This window comes from Copadichromis virginalis, linkage group LG4, assembly GCF_057382275.1.
Source record: "Copadichromis virginalis isolate Kocher_CV1m ecotype Utaka linkage group LG4, C_Virginalis_male_GT1.1, whole genome shotgun sequence".
In the NCBI taxonomy this organism is placed as follows: domain Eukaryota; kingdom Metazoa; phylum Chordata; class Actinopteri; order Cichliformes; family Cichlidae; genus Copadichromis; species Copadichromis virginalis.
In genome coordinates, this window is record NC_140621.1 from 4,461,690 (window position 1) to 4,487,986 (window position 26,297).

General features: G+C 41.7%; 1 protein-coding gene and 1 pseudogene across 2 annotated transcripts in view; one reads left to right on the forward strand and one right to left on the reverse strand.

Moving 5' to 3' along the window:
• Positions 1-960: 960 nt before the first annotated feature.
• On the forward strand, positions 961-7,068 carry LOC146710621 (uncharacterized; annotated as a pseudogene). Its single transcript, XR_014920265.1, has 8 exons — positions 961-1,374; positions 3,283-3,499; positions 4,876-4,994; positions 5,060-5,268; positions 5,933-6,039; positions 6,187-6,248; positions 6,342-6,844; positions 6,922-7,068. The product of XR_014920265.1 is annotated as an uncharacterized LOC146710621 (transcript).
• Positions 7,069-17,329: 10,261 nt separating this feature from the next.
• LOC146710622 (uncharacterized) overlaps positions 17,330-26,297 on the reverse strand; it is a 51,127-nt gene continuing 42,159 nt past the window's right edge. Inside the window, exons 13-15 of the mRNA XM_085453214.1 lie at positions 22,047-22,082; positions 21,438-21,485; positions 17,330-17,698 (exon numbers count right to left, since the gene is read on the reverse strand). Of these exons, the coding sequence (XP_085309340.1) occupies positions 17,618-17,698; positions 21,438-21,485; positions 22,047-22,082 (165 nt within the window). The 3' untranslated portion in view covers positions 17,330-17,617. The remainder of the gene's footprint in view (positions 17,699-21,437; positions 21,486-22,046; positions 22,083-26,297) is intronic.

Consider the following 26,297-nt stretch of genomic DNA (forward strand, 5'->3'; position numbering starts at 1 on the left):
TGTATTGTCATGACTTTTACCACATATAGACCTGTCGTGGTTTAAACAGCTATGATAAACTTTTCTATTTTCTTGTTTATGTTTAGGGGAGCAGCTGTTTTACTGGCGCTACAAAGGCACAGACAAAACCATAAAGACAACGGTAGTCTGTGGGGCTGATGAGGCAAACACAATTTTTTCAGATTTTCATGCCAGTCCTACTGGGGCCCATTGCGGGCAAACAAAAACAAGAGAAGCCATTTCAAAGCGGCTCTACTGGCCAGGGATGTCAGTGGACATCAATAACTGGGTGGGTACTCCAAAACAAACTCTATGTAATTCTACTACAGCTAACTTATTTTAAGAGGAACACAGCAATGTTTTTGTATCTCTCAAAATAAGTTATGTAAACCTTGATCATCAACTCTTGTGTTTCTTATTGAATTGAATTACCTTTGACTGGATGCTGTAATGTTTGGACTCAGAACTAAAAAACAAGTGACCACCAAATACTCGCCTTATTACCTAATGTTTGGCAGAGAGGCTCGCTATCCTTCCGAAATCCCAGAAGAGTTCATGGTATGTCTTTCTGTCTGTGACAAACTACACGAAAATCCCACACAATGAAACTTTTTTAGTTTTTGAGGCACAGGCAGATCAGTTTCACCGCCATAAAAGCACTACACCACTGAATATTTTTATGGATCGTTCCACCCCTCAATAACAGTTTTCTTCATGTCCAATCAATACACTGAAGCTTTGCCAGAAATACATTGTGTCTTAAAACTTAAGACACTTAATGTCAATTTTTGCAAAGTTGGTGACAAAGTTTTAAGAGCTAACATAAGAAGCCAGCAGAGGAAACTTGAAGCAAACTTTTTAGGGCCTTACATTATTACAGCAATCCAAGGTAAAAGTGCAGATCTTCAGGATTCCAATGGGACAATCATTCCAAAAGTAAATAAGTTAAGCAAAGACAGCATGCCAAGAGTGCCACACCGGGGTTTAAAGAAAACAGCAGCCACATTACTAACAGCACAAGGTCCAGCAGTACCACAAGCTGCAGCAGCTCCAGCATCTGCTCTAGCTTGACAGGCTACAGCAGCACCAGTGGCGGTAGCACCATCACCACCTCCTCCGAGAGCTACACAGGCTACACCACCAATGGCATCACTTACATCACTACCAGTTCAAACACAACATCCATCTCCAGTTCCACAAGGTATAGCAATAACGGTGTCAGATCCAGAGTCAGGAGCAACAGCACAGAAAGAGAACGAACCACCAGAACCAGCCACAAGTGCTACAGCACCAGAACACGCTACAGCTCTACAAACCAAATCCCAAACAGCAGCAGACCCAGCCTCACAGACCATAACAGCAGACCAGGGGTCCGTTCTTCGTACCTCGCTAAGTAAGTTAGCTGGATTTGATTGTTGACGATTTCGCGTGATCTTGGATCGTTCGGTTCTCCGAAGCTCATCCAGGACTTGCTATCATAGCAACAGAGCCGTAAGCGTAAACCTGCTCCCGAGCAGGTTCACTTTATGTAAACAGGATTAGATCGCGGCCACTCAGGTATGTCCGCTTCATGTATACGAAAGCAACAGCGATATTTTACCACTGTTTCACCATAAATAAATATTATCAATGTAACTAAAGATAATGCAGTACTTGATCCTTTTATTGATTCCATACAGATACATACAGGTCATTTCCTAAAAAAAGGGAAATGTACTATTAATCATTCTATTTCATGTATGTGATTATTACAGATGTAATTCATATTTCAGAGTAGTAATTGTAAATTACTTCGTGTAATCAAGATGAGAGACCACGGCTATAAAAGCGAAGGTGGATTTGGGAAGTCTGTCGCAGCCATGTCCTGTCCGTTTACGCGAGCCACCCATTGCGGAAGGTGCAAGATTGATAAGGAGAGTTTTCAGAATTCAGCGTATATTGCGGGACAGACAGGATCCTTTAGCTCAGCGCGACAGTGTGCTCATTGAGAAATATCGATAACTTGTTGACGAGGGGGTGCAGGACCACCACCTGTCTTTTTTTGCTCTGCCCTTTTCTTGGTTGCTGTTATGAACAAACAAACAGATTATTTCAGGGTCTCTTTTCAAGAGACGAAAAGCAATATAAGTGATAAATATTACCATTCTGTAGAATATTCTTATATTTCACTTTTACTTGTTCCCATGTTCTAGTGGGTCCTGTCGTGGCTCTAATGTGAAAGGGGATATAATGTAATATAATATAATAAATTTACCCTACCGTCTACTGGTGATGGCCAGATCGAGGGGCCGATGGCGCGATATGGCAGCCTGGCTTCTGTCAGTCTGCCCCAGGGCAGCTGTGGCTACAACCGTAGCTGCCTCCACCAGTGTGTGAATGTGAGAGTGAATGAATAGTGGCATTGTAAAGCGCTTTGGGTGCCTTGAAAAGCGCTATATCAATCCACTCCATTATTATTGTTATTATTAAATCACTTACGAGTTTGATTTGTCAGCAACTTTCTGCCAGCCCTCTCTCCTTGCTTTTGCAGCCTTTGCAGTGTTCCCTTGCGTTTTAATTAAACTCTGAAACTCCTGAAATCCCTCAATCAAGAGTTCTTGCTCTGCTGCCGAAAAATACCGAGCGCGCTCCTTCGACATTTTCGCCAACCAATCAAAGGGTTGCCGATCAATGTTTCTACTATCGATGCGTAGCTCCTGTTAAGCCACCCAGTGATCTCACATTACTTCATCCAGCTGTACTAATCGTCAACAACAGGTGTGTTCGGAGAACCGGAATAGCGAGCTCAAAGTTAGCGCGATGATTTGATCTTGGATGTGTCATTTGATCTTGGATGTAGTAAGCGAGGTACGAAGAACGGACCCCAGGCCTCAAAGACCACAACAGCAGACCCAGCCTCAAAGACCATGTTAGAGCCAATCTATAGAGAAATATTTTTGATACTGTTTCAGTTATTATGTTACATGTTTAATTTTGTATAATATGTTGTTAGAGAATAAATGCTGCGCGTTTAATTTGTGTCGGGTAAGAAAACATTACAGCGCATGTGTGGTAGCAGGTTAGAGTGAGCCAGGACGGCAATGGAAATGTGCGCTGTAGCAGCAAATAGTTTTTTGACCGTGACATCTTTTGTTTGTATGTACGAGTCAGAAATAAATCTGAACAGCTCACATTAAGAAGTGGAAGAAGTATTTTTTCGAAGCTTGGGACAGAAATTCGCCACTACAGACCACAACAGCAGACCCAGCCTCACAGACCACAACAGCAGACCCAGCCTCACAGACCACAACAGCAGACCCAGCCTCACAGACCACAGCTTCAAATGCTACAACCACATAAGCCTCACCTCCACAGATTACAGCCCAGCAATCTACAGCACAAACCATAGAAGCAACAGTTCCACCTGTGACACCAGCCCCAGCAACAGCCTCACAAGCTACCCCTGCACCACCTCCAGCATCACCACCTCAAAGATACACTGAACCTGTTGCAGAGAAATGTAAATAAATATAATATTTTTTTATTTTTTTAAAAAGGACTTTTGTTCCTATGACAGTGTTTGTTTCAGTACTCTGTAGATCATGGCATAGCAAATTTTACACCTTTAACCAGATTTTTTTTAGGTATATTTCTTAAAAGAATCTTTAAATTTAACAATATGTTAATGCTTAAAAAAAAAAAAAAAACCTTCATGGGGCAAAACATTATAGAAAACTTGTAAAAGGATGTAAGCCACGTGTGTAAAATTACACAAATGAAAAAGTGAGTCCTTCAAAACTGAATCTTTCTTTTGTTGTTGTGTAACCCAGAATGTTCATGATTGATATTGTACATCTGATGTACACTAAGAGTGAAAAGTTTGGACACACTTTCATTTTAATGTTGCTTCTTAATTTCCTTGTCTATTTTGTAGATTCATTGTTGATTAGAACTCCAGGCATCAAAACTATGAATGGACACATATGGAGCACTAACCCTAACACAAAGGATGTAGTAAACCAGTATGAAAGAACCAAAAATATTTTTTATATCTTGGATTCTTCAAATTAGCCACTCTTTGCTTTGATCACTGCTTTGCACACTCTAGGCCTTCTGTCAGTGAGCTTCATGGGGTAGTCACCTAAGATGATTGTCACTGCATGAAAAGCATGAACACACAGAAAAACACTGAATGGGAAGGTGTGTCCCTAACTAGTAGTGTATGTTCATCATTTTCTTCTTTTCTAAAATTGCTGTCATATATGCTGCTAGTGACATAGAATGCCCACTACAAGAAGTATATTAATGTTGTGATGATGACTGCCTGCCAGCAACAGTTCGAAAGATCAAATACTCTTTAAGACGCTGCTTTTAACAGCCCAGAAATTGACACTCTATTTTAGAGATGATAAAACTAGTTTTGGAGGAGAAAAATAACATTTTTCCAGAAATGGTTATGTAATAGTAAAGGCCACAGGTGCAAGCCTTGAGCCTGAGTATTTTAAAATATATTCATGTAGCTTCAACTAAACATAATTTAAAAAAAATTGTTGTAATAGGTGTTTCTGCTGGAAAAAAGATTTGATAGGGGGCAAGAGCATTTCTATTTCTATTTTTTCTAAATTCCTTTTCTTTTATTAATATGAATTTATTTAAATTTATTTAAATTTAAACATTGTAAGTGTAACTTTACCCCCAAATAAAAGCAAATTTAAGTGCTCTTTTTTTTCCTACAAAATACATTGTTAAACCATGTGCCCATTTTAACAGCATTTTAAAAGTATTTACCCTGAAACACACCTTTTGTCAGACAACTACATAAGAAATTATGCATTTTAAATTTTGATTTACATTTTGCCCTGCTGACTTATCTCTTTTTCTCATTACTTTTTGTAGATATAATGGATGCCTGGGCTGGAAAGAGTCCTCACATTCTACTCTCAAAAATTGGTGCTTACAAATTATTCTACTGGGATATCCAACAAATTGGTCCGGAGATGGAGTTGGAAAGTGAGGTACAGTGATCTTTACTGACAACAATGCAACTATCAGTGTTTTATTCCTTGACAACAGTTAAAAGTCTATTAATGCATATCTTGCGATCATGGTGAGACAATGCAATCATCATAATTTAGCTGGCATACAGATAGTCTTAAGTATTGAATTATTACATGTAATTCTCCACATAATTTTACTGTAGGTCATTTACCCACAAGAAAAGAAGTCGCTGTATCTTGATCCACTCGGAGAAACTAAACAAGGTATCCAAAATTGTTTGGAATCAACAAGGTAAGGATAAATGTTGAAATTTATTTTGACCCTTTTTTAAACTCTTTGTTGCTGTTGTTATTTTTGTGTTTATTATGACAATTATAAGTATGATGTCAATCAAAAAAAAATGGTACTCACAATTAAAAAACTAGCAGTAACAGTTTTAAATGTTTGTGTTGGCCTTCTGATATTGTGGTGTTATGGGTTAATTTTGCCTTTAAAGAGAAGTCTCCCCATGTTTCAATGTTTATTTGAGGACCTGATGTCTGTATGAGATGTTTTTACATTAGAAAATAGAGCACGGGGAGAATAATGTTTAGTAGTTGCATAAAGTGTTGTGGAGGTTTAGCAATAAAACATCAGACAAATGTCTAAAATAATTTCACATAGGTTATACATGTGTGAATTTCATCTTTGCTCCTCCTCCACATCTCTTCAAAGTGTACTGTGTAAGTGATTGATTTCTATATCATGGGCCGAAACAGGGGAAAAAAGCACAAGTAATTGTTCACGGAAATGCGTTGTAGACTTTTAAAAAGTAATGATTTTAACAAAACAGTGTGGTCAGTGTTCCTAACTTGATGTTCAACAGACACTTAAGCTCTCCATACTGTTCGCCTTTTTGTGTCACCAAAATTTTACGATATTAGCCTATTTAGTCATCTTAGAATCTCTTTTTCAGTTTGCTGAAAAGATCTTGCGAAAAGAGTCAATAGACTTTCCGTCTACAAAAAAAGGCCAGAAACACACACAGGCTGCAAATTGCCACCACTCCTCTCCTAGAGACAGGTAACTCATTTTCCACCATTCAGTGTTCAGACATCGTGAATATTTTCATCATGATAGCTGTAGAAACAAACCATATAGTTGTTTGAATGAACTAATAAGTGCAGTAGGTAGTATACTCTATGTGCAATTTTTCACTTTTTAAAACAGATGACTTGACAAACATCTGTCATTTCTGCGGGGAAGAAGAGCATGCAACTGACAACAAATGGGTAATGACATCAAGAAAGACTGCTAAATGTTATGATCAATTCCCATAAATGAAATTTTAACATTGGGATTTTTAATTATTTATTTTTTTACAGATTTAGTGTGAGATGTGTTTGCGGTGGTTCCACCAGCTCTGCGTGAAAAGCCCACCACCAGAAGATGTGTTTATTTGTTTCGCTTGTACATAGTTGACACTAAAGGTCCACAGCTAGTGTTCTTATGGCACACATTGTTGAGAACACATATCTACATATATAGATGTAGATGTTAAATTAAGAAGTCTAAAAAAAGAAAATGGTCTCCAAAGTTATTTGTCACGGTTGGACAGTTCTTTCCGGACGACCCTGCTTGTGTTTATGTTTTCTGTGTGTGTGTGTTTGCTTCTCCCTCCCTGGTCCTCGGGGCTGTTTACGGAAGTGCGCGCCATGGGAGAGGCGTGTCCTGGCGACTGTCGTCATTGGGAGTCCCTCTTCGCTGTTGCCGGCCCACCTGCAGCTGATTACCTGACCAGCGGTTGGTAATCATTCCTCCAGGCTAGAAAGGGGTATTTAACCTGGACTCGCGGCGACAGTCGACATGGGATTATTACTCCGAACTGGTATAGTCTGTGCGAGCAGTGTGAGCTTGTTATTCGGCTAGCGTGTGGCTAACGGTGGATTTTCCTTCTTCCTCCAGGAGGGGCAAGCGGAGAAGCGAGTTGGGGAGCACACACACTAAGGGAGTTACAACATGGAACGCACTGGGAGCAAGGGACGAGCATGATTGGAAAATTGCACTTTTGAGTGAATTGTAGGACTTGTCTGTCTGTTTCACTGTAAATAAACGCACTGTGTTTCTGTGAAGAAGAACCGCGCCTGGGTCCCTCTTTTCCGTGACATTATTGTAGTTATTAGTTATATGACTTATTTTGCAAATATACCCTTTGTGATAGCAACGCCAATATGGATTACAGATGGGGGGGCACACATTTTGGCAGCCAATGCCACACAGCCTGATAAAATCTGTATCCCTCCATAACTTTTTCTGTGAAGAAGAAATCCTCTCCAAAGTTACTGTACTTATTGGTTATACTGTGATTGATTTTGCAAATAAACTCCTTCGTGATAGCTTCGCTACAAAGTGTAAACTGAGTGTAAATTCACCGGAGAGCGACGTGTTTCCATAATCGCGTCTGGTTTTACAGTATTATAGTATCAAAGTCTTTTTCTAGACAAAGTATTCCCAGCAGGTTATTTCAGTGTACAGTTTAAGGTAAATTGTCTTCCACACGGCACATTACAATGTCACGAAACTATGAAATTAATGGAGTCTGCCGTTTTCCAGCTTTTACTCTTTATTGCGTCGACTGCAGATCAGTGACAAGTAGCGTACAGAACGGAGCTGGGCAAGTGGCTCCTCCTACTTTGCGCGTTCTCGTAGATGGGGAAACAATTTTTGCCGGGGGTAACTACTTTGGCACAACACCGGCTCGCGTCGTTCACGTCAAAGATCCGGTCTATTTCGTTCGCGACCGACACATCACTAGTGTAGAATGACTCAAACTCTCTGAAATGTTTCTGTCAACGCATTTTGGGCAGTTTGTCCAAGTAGAGTTACCTTCGCACATACGCAAATGGGCAGTTGATGTGGTAGTGACGCAGCTGAGCCAATCAACTATGCAAGATGATAAACGCACATTTGCCATCTAGATAGGAAAAAGTATTATGCACATTGTGCAAGAAGGAATTTTCTTTTCACCAAAGCACTTCCAGCATAAACTATCACATTGACGTGAAGCATACGTTAGTCGGGGATGCTGCTAGGACTTTGGCTAACGCGTCACCCAACTTGCGACAAACTACTCACGAAGCATCAAGGACTCAGTAAGTCAGCCTCGAACATATTGATTGGCACAATGCCAAGTGGATTGCAACAAACTGCTGAGCTGTTAATATCGTTGAGAACACGCGCTTTACAGAGCTTTGATTCCTCATCTCAAAGACTTTAAGTGCCTCCTCGAGAGTGACAGAGAGGAGTGGATAAATGTTTACAGAGTTTTCTGTTAACATGAATGTTCAAGATGTTCAATAAACGCGTTAAGTGTGTATATTTCCCCTTTTTTCTCGAATCCGTTTGCTCATGCAAGATGAAATGCTATTAATATAAATAAAAAAAATTAATGATATTTAATTGTGATTAATCAAAAGTAATCCACATTAACCCTGTGATGAATCAGATTGAACATTTTAATTGTTTGAGAGCACTAATATATATTATATATTAGTGTACTATTAGTATGTAGGTTTAGCTTGATTACACCCAACACTGATGAGGCTGAAGTGCTAATCAGTGAAATCATGAACACAGAAAAGTAGTGTCAGCTTGAGATCCACCATCCAGCAACATTTGGAAAGTGTCAGATTGGCAACAGCTTCAAGAAGGCTGATTTCTTTTTTGTCTTTATTTTGATAAGTTTATTTGCCACATAATGCTTTGGACACGTCAGATCTGTGTTGAGAGGACTCAGAAGTACAACACAAAAGCAAAGCTTTTAAAGCCGAAAAAGGGCCTTTATTTGCAAAAATACATTGCAGGTCTATATATATATATATATATATATATATATATCTCTATCTATCTATATATATATATATATATATATATATTTTAGGGGTGCAACGATATATTGAACCGTTCAATACAGTGCTTTCGGTTCGGTACGCATATGCATCGAACAATACAACATTTGTAATTTATTTTATCAACTTTCCTTCTGACGATGCTGTCTGTGTTGAGCGCTCAGTGAATCTGCGTTCGACTACTCCGCCTAGGCTGCACTGTCGAGCGCAGATCCACTGTGCGCTCAACACAGACAGCATAGTCAGAAGGAAGAGCGCAGGGCAAGCTAGCAAGACAAGTTTTTTTTTTTTTTTAGCAAGACAGAAGTTAAGCTCTCCTTGCAACATGGACCTCCCCCACCCTCATTCAGATCTGGCATTTGGAATTATTTTGGTTTTCATGTGACGTATGACCCTGAAGGTAAGCGAGTCATGGACTAAAGTAAAACAGTATGTTGGATGTGCCATGCAATGCTCAATTACATGGGTGGGAACTAGTGTGTTAGCGCAGTTAGCTCGTTAACGTGTTGGCCGTCTAGCCCCATGCACGGGGCGATCGGCGGTAGCTCGTTAACGGAGATTTGCCGTGTTGTGGCGTTAAGGTCATTTCAACGAGATTAACCTGAAAGCACTAGTGGGAACACAACGAATATGACTGCACATTTATGCTGACATCATCCTAGTGCAAAGACAAGTGGAAGCAGACAAAAACAAGCAAGCATGCTACTAACTTTAGCCGAGTCATTTAGACAGCTGTTAGCACATGATTCTCCTTATCCTGCTAAGAATATAGCCCAGAAGAAGCGGATAGTATAGCTTTTATTTTGGAAAGAGACATTTCTCTGTAATAAACTCTCTTTTCCAAAGATGAGTGATTCCTCAATCAGATACAGGGCTTGCAATATCGCTAGCCCGACGTCCTGGGGCTAGCGATTTTTTTCAGTCGGGCTACCAAAATCTATCTCTGCCCTGCCCGTCGGGCTATTGTAGGAAGGAAAAATATATGTCAATGCTTTTGCATTCTTTCAGAAATGTAGCTGGGTAATTATGTCATTGGCATCGGTGAGCCACTGTCAATATGTGACATATTGAAATCGCGTTTGAATTTGCGCTTGTTTTTTGCTTTCACTTTGCAATCGCGCGAACTGTGTATAGAGAGCGACAGCACTGATTGGTGAGTGATGATAATTTGTGCACCAATTCCTCTGACATCGTCTTATTAATCGTTAGCTTACTATGCAAACATGACAAGTGAAATCTCCCGCAGCTTAAACATGTGAGAGGTTGATCGCGCAGAGAATCGCTGAGCTTATGTGAGTGCGTGTGTAAAAGCAGCAGGATGTATATTTTAGTTCTGCTGAGCCAAATAAGACAGGTCAGGGTGAAGAAGTGACAGCCAAAGAAAAGCTTACCACAAAACGGAGAAGTTATGACAAATCAGACTATAAGGCAAAAAGAAAGTGCAGCTTTATGGTTTCATGGACAAAATAATTTCTGTGGCTGCGATATGATGAGCTAAATAACCAGGGCTGCACATAAGTGGTCCGCAGGTGCGCATTCGCTGTCAAAATAAAAAACACGCACAAGGGTTAGGGTTAAATTTAAAAACTGTACTTTTGAGTTAAAATATATATTTATAATTTTAATAAATGACAAATTAAAAAGGCATGAACATTTTTTTGTATCGAAAAAATATCGAACCGTGACACCAAAGTATCGAACCGAACCGTGAATTTTGTGTATCGTTGCACCCCTAATATATATATATATATATATATATATATATATATATATAAAAAATTTCCCCACTCGCCTCTGCGGGCAGTCAATCCTTCAAGAGGCCTGGGAGCTTGAGGGTCCTGCGCAGTATCTTAGCTGTTCCCAGGACTGCGCTCTTCTGGACAGAGATCTCCGATGTTGTTCCCGGGATCTGCTGGAGCCACTCGCCTAGTTTGGGAGTCACCGCACCTAGTGCTCCGATTACCACTAGGACCACCGTCACCTTCAACCTCCACATCTTCTCGAGCTCTTCTCTGAGCCCTTGGTATTTCTCGAGCTTCTCGTGTTCCTTCTTCCTGATGTTGCTGTCATTCGGAACCGCTACATCGATCACTGCGGCCGTCTTCTTCTGTTTGTCGACCACCACTATGTCCGGTTGGTTAGCCACCACCATTTTTTCCCGTCTGTATCTGGAAGTCCCACAGGATCTTAGCTCGGTCATTCTCCACCACCCTTGGGGGCATCTCCCATTTTGACCTCGGGACTTCCAGGTTATACTCGGCACAGATGTTCCTGTACACTATGCTGACCACTTGGTTATGGCGTTCCATGTATGCCTTGCCTGCTAGCATCTTGCACCCTGCTGTTATGTGCTGGATTGTCTCTGGGGCATCTTTACACAGCCTGCACCTGGGGTCTTGCCTGGTGTGATAGACCCCAGCCTCAATGGATCTTGTGCTCAGTGCTTGTTCCTGTGCAGGCATGTAAAGTAAGTAAGTAAAACTTTATTTATATAGCACCTTTCAAGATAAAAATCACAAAGTGCTTCACAGAAGCTAAAACCTAAAAATAAAAATCAACTAAAAGCAAGTTTAAAAAGATGGGTTTTTAGCAGTTTGTTAAAAGCGACCACTGAGTCCACAGATCTCAGGCTCAAAGGGAGAGAGTTCCACAATCTGGGGGCCACAGTTCCAAAAGGTTTGTCGCCTTTTGTTTTCAGCCTCGTGTGCTGGACAGCAAGCAAGCCCTGGTCACATGACCTCAGGGACCTGCTGGGAATGTATGGATGTAAAAGTTCACTTATATATGTTGGTGCTTGTCCATGCAGGGCCCTGAAAGTCAAGGTCAAAACCTTAAACTGGATCCTGAATTTAACGGGGAGCCAGTGCAGCTGAATCAGCAGGGGTGTGACATGGGAGGACTTGGAGGACTTGGTCAGAAGCTTTGCAGCAGCGTTCTGAACAACTTGCAGACGCTCCAAAGAGGCTTTACATAAACAAGTAAACAAAGAATTACAGTAGTCCAGACGAGATGAAACAAATGCATTAATGACAATTTCTAATTCGGAGCGCGATACAATGGGACTCAGCTTAGCAATGTTTCTCAAATGATAAAAACAGGAGCGAACCAAAGATTTTACATGGGCATCCAAAGTCAGAGCTGAGTTAATACTAACACCAAGGCTCCTGATAGACTGTTTTGCAAATGTAGCAATGATTAGTGCTTCCGTGCTGTCTTTCAGTCCAGCTTTGTACAGCCACTGGTAGGATTTCTGGATATCAGCCACCTCCTCTATCTGCTGGTGGTACATACCGTGCAGGGGCCTGTCCTTCCATGATGGTTCCTCGCCTTCCTCCACTTTCTTGGGTTTCTGCTCCCTGAGGTATTCACTGAGCACTCGGTCAGTTGGGGCCATCTTCCCAATGTATTCTTGGATGTTCGTTGTCTCATCCTGGACTGTGGTGCTGACACTCACCAGTCCCCGGCCCCCTTCCTTCCGCTTAGCGTACAGCCTCAGGGTGCTGGACTTGGGGTGAAACCCTCCATGCATGGTAAGGAGCTTTCTTGTCTCGATGTCAGTGGCTTCTATCTCCTTCTTTGGCCAGCCTATTACCCCAGCTGGGTACCTGATCACGGGCAGGGCGTACGTGTTGATGGCCCGGATCTTGTTCTTACCATTCAGCTGACTCCTCAGGACTTGCCTGACCCTCTGCAGGTACTTGGTGGTTCAGCTTTCCTAGTGGCCTCTTCGTGGTTCCCATTCGCCTGCGGGATCCCCAGGTACTTGTAACTGTCCTCTATGTCTGCAATGTTGCCTTCTGGTAGTTTGATCCCCTCTGTTCTGGCTACCTTCCCTCTCTTTGTTATCATCCAACTACACTTCTCCAGTCCGAACGACATTCTGATGTCATTGCTGTATATCCTGGTAGTGTGGATCAGTGAATCGATGTCTCGTTCACTCTTGGCATACAGCTTGATGTCATCCATGTACAGGAGGTGGCTGACAACTGCTTCATTCCGTAGTCTGTATCCATAGCCAGTATTGTTAATGATCTCACTGAGGGGGTTCAGGCCTATGCAGAACAGCAGTGGGGACAGAGCATCTCCTTGGTAGATCCCGCACTTGATGGTGACTTGTGCTATGGGCTTGAGTATGTCCGCCACATCCCCATTGAGTTCCTGATGAAGGCTCTCAGGGTCCTGTTTATCTTATATAGTTCTAGGCATTCCAGGATCCAGCTGTGGGGCATTGAGTCATAGGCCTTCTTGTAATCAATCCAGGCAGTGCACAGGTTGGTCAGTCTGGTCTTGCAGTCTCGGCTGACTGCTTGGTCTGCCAGTAGCTGGCGTTTTGCGCCTCTGGTATTCTTGCCCATCCCTTTCTGTGCCCCGCTCATGTATTGACCCATGTGCCTGTTCATCTTAGCCGCCATGATGCCTGATAGGAGCTTCCACGTGGTGCTGAGGCAGATTATTGGTCGGTAGTTTGAGGGGACTGGTCACTTCTGGGGGTCCTTGAGTATCAGGACTGTCCGGCCTTCGGTTAGCCATTCCGGGTGTCTCTCGTTAACTAGCAGCTGGTTCATTATTCATTCAGGTGCTCGTGGAGTGCAGTCAGCTTCTTCAGCCAGTAGGCGTGAACTATGTCAGGGCCAATGTTCCCTCTAAGCTGCTCATGTGCGCAATTGCGCACTGCTGGCACAGTCTCTGTGCACATAAAATCTGCGTTGCGCACAAAAAAAAAAAAAATCTAACCTGAATTGAAATTAAAATTAATACTTCAACAATCCTGTTTTGCAGTGTTAGTGAGTGACTGGCTGCTCCCATTTGGGATTAGAACGATGCCAACTTATCCCATAGTTCAGCCAATAATGCGTATATACGCAGCCAATCAACGTCATTGACAGGCTATGACAGCGTCCTTATGTGCCGACACCGGTGTTTTAGCAAAGCGGCTGATGTGGAGTGAAGCCACGTTAATGACAACGTGTACAACCATTGGAGATGTGAGCAGGACAGACGGAACAACAGACGGAAAAAGTGTGGACTTTATACCAGTTTTTAAATTGTGTTGATCGGCCACGTAAAACCAGAGTTGTGATAAAAAAATAAAATAAAAATAGGCAATGTTTGTTTTTCTTCCTGAATACTATAATTGTTTATATTTACTGCGGGAAGAAACGGTAAAAACGGCGTTTTATAAGAAAAAAGGCTCGAAAGCCTGTGAGCAAAAACAAACTCCACCCCCCTCTTCCTTTCCTATTCGTCCAAGAAAGTACCATGTCGACCAATCAAAAAATGATATGGCAACGTGGCATCTAGTTGTTAAGAAACGGGGTGAATTTTTAGGAGTGACGGCGGTGTTTTGAGATGTGAGAGATTTGAGACGTTTAGTGCAAATCTTGTGTAGTTAGTGTGTAGTGTAGTTTCGTTGTGTGTGTCAGAACAATGAGGCGACGGCTGAATGTTACAGGTGTTACAGCAGTGATACATCTGCTGCTGTCAGGCCTGCAGGTATCAGGCTGTTGTTCTCCTTCATCGCATAGTGGACAGAAATTATTTTTTTGGAGTGGCACAAATAATTTTGTGTGGCATCAGATTTGATGCAGAACAGCTGATTGTTCTGTAAATAGTTTGAAATGTTTATTGAAAAAAAAAATCGCCTTGGCTGCATTAAAAAAAAAATAGCTGCAAAAAAACTTTGTTTGCATAACTCAGTTACTTTTTTTGAAGAACTATATAAATAATTGCCCAACATTGGTCGTTATATACTGTATTTTGCAGACAGAGTTACAGGACTCTCTCCCAGACCACAGACTCATAATACAAGTCAGAGATTTAAAAAATAAATAAATAAACAACAAAAGAAAGACAGTTGTGTTTTCAAAATTGGAGTTCAAGTTATTTTTACTTCCAATAGTGTTAACATACTGCACAGGTCAATGACTAGAATTTTTTAATTTTTCATTGTAAGTGGGGCCAAAGCAGTTAATTAAAAGTCGTCTAACATAAATGTAAATGCTGTAATTTGATTATTTTAAACAGTAGCACTGCCAGGCTTCTACTTTTCTACCTTTAAAACCCGGAGAGCAGCCAAATGGCTTTTAGCTAAGCTTTAGCTTCAGCGAAGTGGAAGCTAAATTGGCTAGTCATTCATATGTAAATTAGGTTGTTACCTGGGAATTCTGGAGGGGAGGGGGGGTGTGTGATTGAGGGGGTGGGGGAGCTGCTAAAAGCTGTGAACTTCCTTTTGTGTTCGTCTTGATGCATTCTCAATCATCCAGGGAAATAAATCTCCAAAAGTCACCAACTTGGAGTGTTTCAGTTTGCCATCTTAGGGAGAAATCAACACACATGGGTGTATGTCCTTTGTTGCTGAGATTTATTGATAAAAACAGTACAAAAAAAAAAAAAAAAAAACAACAACAACCATTTGTACACATATTTACAAATGGCCTGCTGAGTGGTGCACGGAGCATGTTCATTGGTTCATGGACCTCCCTGAACTAATGGCATTTATTGCAATTGTCATCTTGCGGGGGGTTAACAGGGTTCCATCGCTAAATGACTGCTGGTCAGCAAACCTGGGAAACCCACAGATAATTGGAACTATGGCACGAAACCGCTTCCAAGACATCATGCAACACCTACGCTTTGATGACAAGTCCACCCGCAGTGATCGAGCAAAGACTGATAAGTTCGCTGCAATTTCCAGTGTCTGGGGATCATTTGTCACCAACTGCATCACGTGCTACAACCCTGGTCTACATATCACCGTTGATGAACAGCTTTTCCCATCAAAGACTCTGTGCTGTTTCCTGCAGAATATTGCAAGTAAACCGGACAAGATTGGGATCAAGTTTTGGGTGGCTTGCGACCTAAAATCCAAGTACATTTGCAATGTCTTCCCATATCTTGGCAAGGACCCCAATCGTCCCACTGGGGAGAGACTTTCTGACAATGTAGTAATGAGGCTGATGGAACCATTCCTAGACAAGGGCAGAAATGTTACCACGGACAATTTTTTCACATCGCTTTCACTTGCGCAAAAACTTCTTAGACGGAAAACCACCATCCTCGGCACAGTCAACAAGATTCGCAGGAAAATTCCTCAATCCACTAGACAGACAGATCGCAATGAATTCACCACTCAGGTATGTTGCAGGTCTTTTGTGGTTCTATGTTTATGTGTTTCATTGTGTGTAAAAGGGCTATGGAAATAACAATTTATCTTATTTCTTAGGTGTTTTCAGGAACACGGCAACTGGCCAGCGCCGTGTTCCTCTGCGGACAGTGTACTCCCGAACCATCTGGTCCATCACATCCACGCCACACTTTGTTTTGTTGTAAAGGGTGACAGTGTTTGGCTTCCTTTTGATAGTGTTATCAGTCTGAACCACGCTGTGCATGCTGCTAAGAATATAGACTGTCTTCTTCCGTTTGGCCGCATATGCCGTCAGCATGGCAGCAGAGGTTGAAAACACCTAAGAAATAAGATAAATGGATAGTACTGGATGGTACTTGGATTTTAGGTCGCAAGCCACCCAAAACTTGATCCCAAACTTGTCAGGTTTACTTGCAATATTCTGCAGGAAACAGCACCGAGTCTTTGATGGGAAAAGCTGTTCATCAACGGTGATATGTAGACCAGGGTTGTAGCACGTGATGCAGTTGGTGACAAATGATCCCCACACACTGGAAATTGCAGCGAACTTATCAGTCTTTGCTCGATCACTGCGGGTGGACTTGTCATCAAAGCGTAGGTGTTGCATGATGTCTTGGAAGCGGTTTCGTGCCATAGTTCCAATGATCTGTGGGTTTCCCAGGTTTGCTGACCAGCAGTCACGTAGAGATGGAACCCTGTTAACCCCCCGCAAGATGACAATTGCAATAAATGCCATTAGTTCAGGGAGGTCCATGAACCAATGAACATGCTCCGTGCACCACTCAGCAGGCCATTTGTAAATATGTGTACAAATGGTTGGTTTTTTGTACTGTTTTTATCAATAAATCTCAGCAACAAAGAACATACACCCATGTGTGTTGATTTCTCCCTAAGATGGCAAACTGAAACACTCCAAGTTGGTGACTTTTGGAGATTTATTTCCCTGGATGATTGAGAATGCATCAAGACGAACACAAAAGGAAGTTCACAGCTTTTAGCAGCTCCCCCACCCCCTCATCCACACACCCCCCTCCCCTCCAGAATTCCCAGGTAACAACCTAATTCACATATGAATGACTAGCCAATTTAGCTTCCACTTCGCTGAAGCTAAAGCCTAGCTAAAAGCCATTTGGCTGCTCTCTGGGTTTTAAAGGTAGAAAAGCCAAATGGCTGCTCTCCGGGAGTTTAATTAATAAACCATGTGACTGGGCTGGATTAGATGCCGGCAGACTCCCTCATCGGCACCAATATTCCTAATGTAACAAGCCCGGTGTAGTTCTTCTGGCAAGAACTTGGTCACTTAAAACCAGTACAGCAGTAAAACATTTTACATGAGGTGGACAGTTTGCTTGGACGTGGAGCTGGGGTAATCCACAAAACCTTCTTGATTTGCGACTGCAGAGCAGGTACATGAATAGGCATGCTGCGGCTTGTTTGGTCTCACTCTTCTTCACATTCTTCACAAGTTTATCCTCCTTTCGAGCTCAGAGTCATTCACAGACCACCTTTTCTTCATCTGGAGTGTTAACAAGCTGTATAGAGCAGATCCTCGTACCCAGATTCTGCGATGGCCAAATTTAGAAAAGATTTTCTCATCAGTCCGGAACTTCTAAAGATGTGTTCTGTGTGGGCAAGGGCTTTCAATTATGGTGGTTTCAGGTGAATTTATGATGATGGAACTTTCAGGTGTCTGTATGATAAAGAGAAAGAGAGAAGTGTTTAGTCTGTGTATTATCAAGTCAAGTGTTTGCTTGACTCGTGAAACAAACAAACTGAGACTGGACACTTGTAGATGCACGAGGGGGGCGACAGCTAAGCTGGGTTAGAACAGATCTAACCCAGGCAGCTGAAAAATCAAGCCACTGTTGCAGTCCCCAATCTGCAGCTGCTCTAATCAGGTCCCTTGAGTATGTTTACAGCCTGTTAGAGAAAATGCCCAGGCATGTGGCAGAATGAATGGCTGTAGTCAGCTCTTATCAGTCCAAAAGTTATGGCTGCGTAGTCCATATCTTTGGGTAAGCTTTCAAGTGGAGCGGAGTAGAGCTCGCTTTACACCCTGGGCTGTGTATCTGAACTGTGATCTTTTCCAAAACCTAAGTAGTTTTGTTGCTTAGACCTCCATGTATCAGACAATACAATAGAAATAGAGGTAGTCAGTAAGTGAAAGTACATTTAAAATCCATGCGTCAAACAAAATGTCTGTGTTGACAGTCATGTGGCCTAAATCTTTTTTTTGCATCGTTGTGGAAATTTGGGGATTTCTTGGGACTGTTATAAAAGCATACATCTTTTATAACTTTACGAAAACAAGAATTTGGTGCAAATGTTTGAATTTATTTTGGACATTCTCTAATCCGCACCGTGTCAGAATTATACACGCATGCTCCAATATATAGATCAACCACCCCTATTAATATTAATGTCACGGCGAGTGAGATGAGCCGTGTGGGAAATAAAGGAGGATCCAAAAGCAGGCACTTGTAAAGGGGTGAGGGTGGTTTATTATATACGAAATAAATATAGACAAACAGCAAATGGAGCACGAACTAAACTAGACTGGAAACAACTAAACTACAGAGCAGAAACCTGGACAAGAATGAGAACGAGCAGAGGAGAATGACAATGGACAGCAGGGAGAACACATGGGTGAGACATGGTGGATACACAGACGGACCAGCAACTACAAACACAGAAGACGCGACTTAAATACACACAGAGAAACACAGGGAGATTACACACAGGTGGGGAACACAGCTGAGAGTAATCAACAAGACGAGACAGAGGTAAAACTGAACACACACTCACACGAGACTCAGACCTTCACAATAAAACAGGAACAAGAAACCATCACACAAAGACGCAGACTCGACACAGAGACAGACAGAAAAAACAATATTGTTATTATTGTTTTATAGTATTGTTCTGTTTGTTCTTATCCTCCTGCTGCTAAACTAATTTCCCCTTGTGGGACAATAAAGAAATTGAATTGAAAATGACACATGGAACTAAACTAAACCTGCAAAAACATGACAACTCAAAATACTGGGTCAAACTGACCCAGAACCGTGACAATTAATGTAAATGTCCTTTAGCCAGTTGCACAACAACCAGGTGCTTTTCATAGCCAAGAACCGTCTTATGGTTGGATGCTTGAACCCTCTTCTTGGCTGAACTGGTAAAGAGTCATTCGTCTCAAATTCTGTAGAATTTTAGCTTTAAATATCACACATACTTTACATACTACATACTAACATTTTCAGTGGCCTTTCTTGCCATCAAAATAAACCTGGATCTGTAATTTGGGACCGGTACATTAAAAAAAAAAAATGTCTGCGTGCTGACAAGTTAAAAATATATATATATATTTTTTTTTTTAATACAGGAAGTGCAGAATTATTAGGCAAATGAGTATTTTGTCCACATCATCCTCTTCATGCATGTTGTCTTACTCCAAGCTGTATAGGCTCGAAAGCCTACTACCAATTAAGCATATTAGGTGATGTGAATCTCTGTAATGAGAAGGGGTGTGGTCTAATGACATCAACACCCTATATCAGGTGTGCATAATTATTAGGCAACGTCCTTTCCTTTGGCAAAATGGGTCAAAAGAAGGACTTGACAGGCTCAGAAAAGTCAAAAATAGTGAGATATCTTGCAGAGGGATGCAGCAGTCTCAAAATTGCAAAGCTTCTGAAGCGTGATCATCGAACAATCAAGCGTTTCATTCAAAATAGTCAACAGGGTCGCAAGAAGCGTGTGGAAAAACCAAGGCGCAAAATAACTGCCCATGAACTGAGAAAAGTCAAGCGTGCAGCTGCCAAGATGCCACTTGCCACCAGTTTGTCCATATTTCAGAGCTGCAACATCACTGGAGTGCCCAAAAGCACAAGGTGTGCAATACTCAGAGACATGGCCAAGGTAAGAAAGGCTGAAAGACGACCACCACTGAACAAGACACACAAGCTGAAACGTCAAGACTGGGCCAAGAAATATCTCAAGACTGGTTTTTTTTAAGGTTTTATGGACTGATGAAATGAGAGTGAGTCTTGATGGGCCAGATGGATGGGCCCGTGGCTGGATTGGTAAAGGGCAGAGAGCTCCAGTCCCACTCAGACGCCAGCAAGGTGGAGGTGGAGTACTGGTTTGGGCTGGTATCATCAAAGATGAGCTTGTGGGGCCTTTTCGGGTTGAGGATGGAGTCAAGCTCAACTCCCAGTCCTACTGCCAGTTTCTGGAAGACACCTTCTTCAAGCAGTGGTACAGGAAGAAGTCTGCATCCTTCAAGAAAAACATGATTTTCATGCAGGACAATGCTCCATCACACGCGTCCAAGTACTCCACAGTGTGGCTGCAAGAAAGGGTATAAAAGAAGAAAAACTAATGACATGGCCTCCTTGTTCACCTGATCTGAACCCCATTGAGAACCTGTGGTCCATCATCAAATGTGAGATTTACAAGGAGGGAAAACAGTACACCTCTCTGAACAGTGTCTGGGAGGCTGTGGTTGCTGCTGCACGCAATGTTGATGGTGAACAGATCAAAACACTGACAGAATCCATGGATGGCAGGCTTTTGAGTGTCCTTGCAAAGAAAGGTGGCTATATTGGTCGCTGATTTGTTTTTGTTTGGTTTTTGAATGTCAGAAATGTATATTTGTGAATGTGGAGATGTTATATTGGTGTCACTGGTAAAAATAAATAATTGAAATGGGTATATATTTGTTTTTTGTTAAGTTGCCTAATAATTATGCACAGTAATAGTCACCTGCACACACAGATATCCCCCTAAAATAGCTAAAACTAAAAACAAACTAAAAACTACTTCCAAAAACATTCAGCTTTGATATTAATGAGTTTTTTGGGTTCATTGAGAACATGGTTGTTGTTCAATAATAAAATTATTCCTAAAAAAATACAACTTGCCTAATAATTCTGCACTCCCTGTATGTCCCATATTTGTACAGACACTAGTAAAAAACTTGCAAAAGGGATAATTTCTGAATGGTGTATTACTGAATTTCCCAATGCAAAAAACAGGTAATTTCTTTTCAACATAAAATTGTTAGCCACAAAAAAAGAAAAAAGAAAGAAAGAAAATCACTTCTCTTTTCAGCTCCTTGCAAAAGAAATGTATCCCAGTGAACTGTGTGTTTCTTCCCAGCAGAGAGAAGTCCAGTATGGAGCACACAAACAGACCTGGATTATTATTCTTTTTCAAGAGCTGTTGGAAAAGAACATTTTAGTAGCTACAACTTGATGCCTTCTGACAAAAAAGCAAACTTATTATTAAATCAGTCAAGGCTGCGTTTCTGTTTGTTTTATAATCCATTCTGGTCTAATTCAACCATCAGTCAAGGAAACCACGTGTGTGAAACATTAAGTCTTTTAAAAGGCACCGTTTTTGAAAGTAGTAGTATAGTAAAAAATTACCATTAATAAAATGGAACCCTCTCCAATGTCGCTGCGAAATGTGTTACGCTAAAAAGAGAAGAAAATAATACTGTTAAAGCACAAACACCCTGACCAGGGTTTAACACAAAGTGGACTCCACAAATGTTAAGAAACAGACAAATCACTTCTGTTGTTCTTATTACTGAAATTCATTAGCAAGTAAGACTATAATAAAGACTCAGTCACAAATAGCTGAGTTGAAAACATTTCAAAGTATATTAAAAATTATATTAAAGAGAATGTCCTAAGTAAACACGAGCTGTTACACTGTGGTTGAAAGGTTTGTCACTGAAATCTGAGTTTGTTTGCACCTTTATTTTCCATTATGTGTATTTGTCATTCAAAATATAGTTTAAACTTCATTCCATCGAGCACAGCGACTAGGCTTTCATGAAAATCCTTTCATAAATATTTGTGATATGATGTGATATTCAGATCCCCCCCTTATAATAGAGACATGCAAGAGCCCACCCCTCTCACTTCATGCTTTCAAATAACTGCAACTTTAATTGGATCCTAATTCTCCGAGCTTCAGTCACAGTGTAGCATCCATCAGTAGCATCCACAGTCTTAAAAAAATATCTGTACCACTGTCATCGCCTCTTCTTCTTTCAAGTTTGGAATCTGAAGCAGAAATGAGACAGAAGCCAAAGTCAAAGTTAATTTCCTCATCAAAGTGACAAATTTGCTATTACGTAAAGTTTAACACATACTCTGTCATGTTCTCACAGAAATTATACAGGAATTGATCTTCTGATTCTGATGAATAACAATATGTCTGGGTAAATGCTGCTATACCCTTGTATAGAGCAGGACGATATGACCTAAAATATTTATCACGATATACTTTTGAAAATTTGAGATAACGATATAACTGACAATATAATTGACACGAGACAAAATTCTTTACAACTCCACAACTTTATTAGTGCAAAAAAAAAAACCAAAAAAAAAAAAAACCAATGATTTTCACTTAAACAAGCAGCTGTTTTTTTTATGTCCAAGTTATGTAAAAATTTAACAGTGCAAATGCAAATTCCTCGCTGACAGTTTAACCAAAAGGCATTTCCAGTGGAAACTGGCCGACATATCCTCAGCATAACCATGTATAATATCCACTAAACTTAAAAAGAGCTTATACACACACACACAATACAGTAATATTATGTTGAAGCACAGTACGCATCGCTCCGCCTACGATAGCCGTAATGCTCCGGCAATCCATCAAGCGGTGCGGCTTCGTAGCTTAGCAAAGTCGTACTGAAACATTTGACAGATTTTCGAGCGCCGTGCACATAAAATCGTTTCGAGGTCAGTAAACACAACCAGAGTTCATACATAAGGCACACGGGATTATAAGGGGCTCTGTCGACTTTCAGAAAAATCAAAGGATTGATTTTAAGTGTGCCGTATTTTCAAAACAACACGGTAATAACGACGGCCCGCTAGCATGCGCTACCAAAAATAGTGCTTTGTTGTGTATCTGACGGACGAAAGCTAAACCAGTTCCACACCAGTGAAGCTGCAGCATTTTTACAAACCTGGGGCCCGTTCTTCGTACCTCGCTAAGTAAGTTAGCTGGATTTGATTGTTGACGATTTCGTGTGATCTTGGATCGTTCGGTTCCCCGAAGCTCATCCGGGACTTGCTGCCATAGCAACAGAGCCGTAAGCGTAAACCTGCTCGGGAGCAGGTTTACTTTATGTAAACAGGATTAGATCGCGGCCACGCAGGTATGTCCGCTTCATTTATACGAAAGCAACAGCGATATTCCACCACTGTTTCACCATAAATAAATATTATCAATGTAACTAAAGATAATGCAGTACTTGATCCTGCAGCACTTGATCCATTTATTGATTTCATACAGATACATACAGGTCATTTCCTAAAAAAGGGAAATGTACTATTAACATTCTATTACATGTATGTGATTATTACAGATGTAATTCATATTTCAGAGTAGTAATAGTAAATTACTTTGTGTAATCAAGATGGGAGACCACGGCTATAAAAGCGAAGGTGGATTTGGGAAGCCTGTCGCAGCCATGTCCTGTCCGTATACGCGAGCAACCCATTGCAGAAGGTGCAAGATTGATAAGGAGAGTCCTCAGAATTCAGCGTATATTGCGGGACAGACAGGATCCTTTAGCTCAGCGCGACAGTGTGCTCATAGAGAGATATCGATATTCCCGTGAGGGTATTATTTACTTAACCAACTTGTTGACGAGGGGGTGCAGGACCACCACCTGTCTTTTTTTTGCTCTGCCCTTTTCTTGGTTGCTGTTATGAACAAACAAACAGATTATTTCAGGGTCTCTTTCCAAGAGACGAAAAGCAATATAAGTGATAAATATTACCATTCTGTAGAATATTCGTATATTTCACTTTTACTTGTTCCCATGTTCTAGTGGGTCCTGTCGTGGCTCTAATGTGAAAGAGGATATAATGTAATATAATATAATATAATATAATAAATCTACCCTACCGTCTACTGGTTTTGGCCAGAGGGGCCGATGGCGCGATATGGCAGCCTGGCTTCTGTCAGTCTGCCCCAGGGCAGCTGTGGCTACAACCGTAGCTGCCTCCACCAGTGTGTGAATGTGAGAGTGAATGAATAGTGGCATTGTAAAGCGCTTTGGGTGCCTTGGAAAGCGCTATATAAATCCAATCCATTATTATTATTATTGTTAAATTACTTAAGAGTTTAATTTGTCAGCAACTTCCTGCCAGCCCTCTCTCCTTGCTTTTGCAGCCTTTGCAGTGTTCCCTTGCGTTTTAATTAAACTCTGAAACTCCTGAAATCCCTCACTCAAGAGTTCTTGCTCTGCTGCCGAAAAATACCGAGCGCGCTCCTTCGACATTTTCGCCGACCAATCAGAGGGTTGCCGATCAATGTTTCTACTATCAATGCGTAGCCCCTTTTACGGCACCCAGTGATCTCACATTACTTCATCCAGCTGTACTAATCGTCAACAGCAGGTGTGTTCGGGGAACCGGATTGGCGAGCTCACGGTTAGCGCGATGGTTTGGTCTTGGATGTGTCATTTGATCTTGGATGTAGTGAGCGACGTACGAAGAACGGGCCCCAGTTCTGGTTTCATTCATCAATCCGCTTTCGCTCTTCTCATTCTCCGTCGCCGCCATGCTTTTTCCGCCATGTGCGTATGAAAACAAAGGCACTGCACATGCGTGTTTCACCCATATTCTATCGCGATATTTTCTTATCGTTGCCCAACATTATACCGATGTTACCGTGAACGGTATGATATGGCCCAGCCCTACCCTTGTATTCTTTAAGCCACAGGTATCACACACATGGAGAAGTTTCAGATTTCTGACGTTTTACTGTATTGTCATAGCTTTTCACAATTTTCTCTACTGATAAAGACCTTGCTATCATAATACACAAAACAAATTAGATAAGAGTTCAATAATAACCATTAAAAAAACAAAACATCAAATTTCCTCCTTTTCAGTATTACTGTAAATTTCAATTCCACAAAGGAAGACCGTTTATTTGAAAAACTGGAATTTTATGGGAATTTATGGGAATTATTCTCCTTTTTTCTGTAATTTTACACATTTAGCCATGCTGGAAGATTTCTTTCATGTACTATAGCAGCATTTGTTTATGATTTAGAAAAACTGAGAGAATACTGTTGAAACTGCACTATTTTTATACACTCAAAAATATAAACGCAACACCTTTGTTACTGCTCCCATTCCCCATGGGATGGACGTAGAGACCTAAAATTCATTCCAGATACACAATATAACCATCCCTCCCAAACAGTGGTCACAAATCAGTCCAAATGTGTGGTAGTGGGCACATCTGCTATATTGAGATAATCCATCCCACCTCACAGGTGTGCCACATCAGGATGCTGATCTGACATCATGAGTAGTGCACAGGTGTACCTCAGACTGCCCACAACAAAAGGCCACCCTGGAATGTGCAGTTTTGTCTCACAGCAAAATGCCACAGATGCCACAAGCAATGAGGGAGCGTGCAATTGGCATGCTGACAGCAGGAATGTCAACCAGATCTGTCGCCCGTGCATTGAATGTTCATTTCTCAACCATAAGCCGTCTCCACAGGCGTTTCAGAGAATATGGCAGCACATCCAACCGGCCTCACAACCGCAGACCTCGTGTAACCACACCAGCCCAGGACCTCCACATCCAGCAGGTTCACCTCCAAGATCGTCTGAGACCAGCCACCCAGACAGCTGCTGGAACAATTGGTTTGCACAACCAAACAATTTCTGCACAAACTGTCAGAAACCGTCTGAGGGACGCTCAACTGCATGCCCGTCGTCCTCATCGGGGTCTTGACCTGACTCCAGCTCGTCGCCGTAACAGACTTGTGTGGGCAAATGCTCACATTCGATGGCGTCTGGCACGTTGGAGAGGTGTGCGCTTCACGGATGAATCATGGTTCACATTGTTCAGGGCAGATGGCAGCTGAGAATGTCCCAGTTCTTGCATGGCCAGCATACTCACCGGACATGTCACCCATTGAGCATGTTCGGGATGTGTTTGACCGGCGTATACGACAGCGTGTACCAGTTCCCACGAATATCCAACAACCTCGCACAGCCATTGAAGTGGAGTGGACCAACATTCCACAGGCCACAATTGACAATCTGATAGACTCCATGCGACGATGTGTTGCACTGCATGAGGCAAATGGTGGTCACACCAGATACTGACCGGTTCTGGGTCCCCAGACCCCCAATAGCGCAAAAAACTGCACATTCCAGGGTGGCCTTTTGTTGTGGGCAGTCTGAGGTACACCTGTGCACTACTCATGATGTCAGATCAGCATCCTGATGT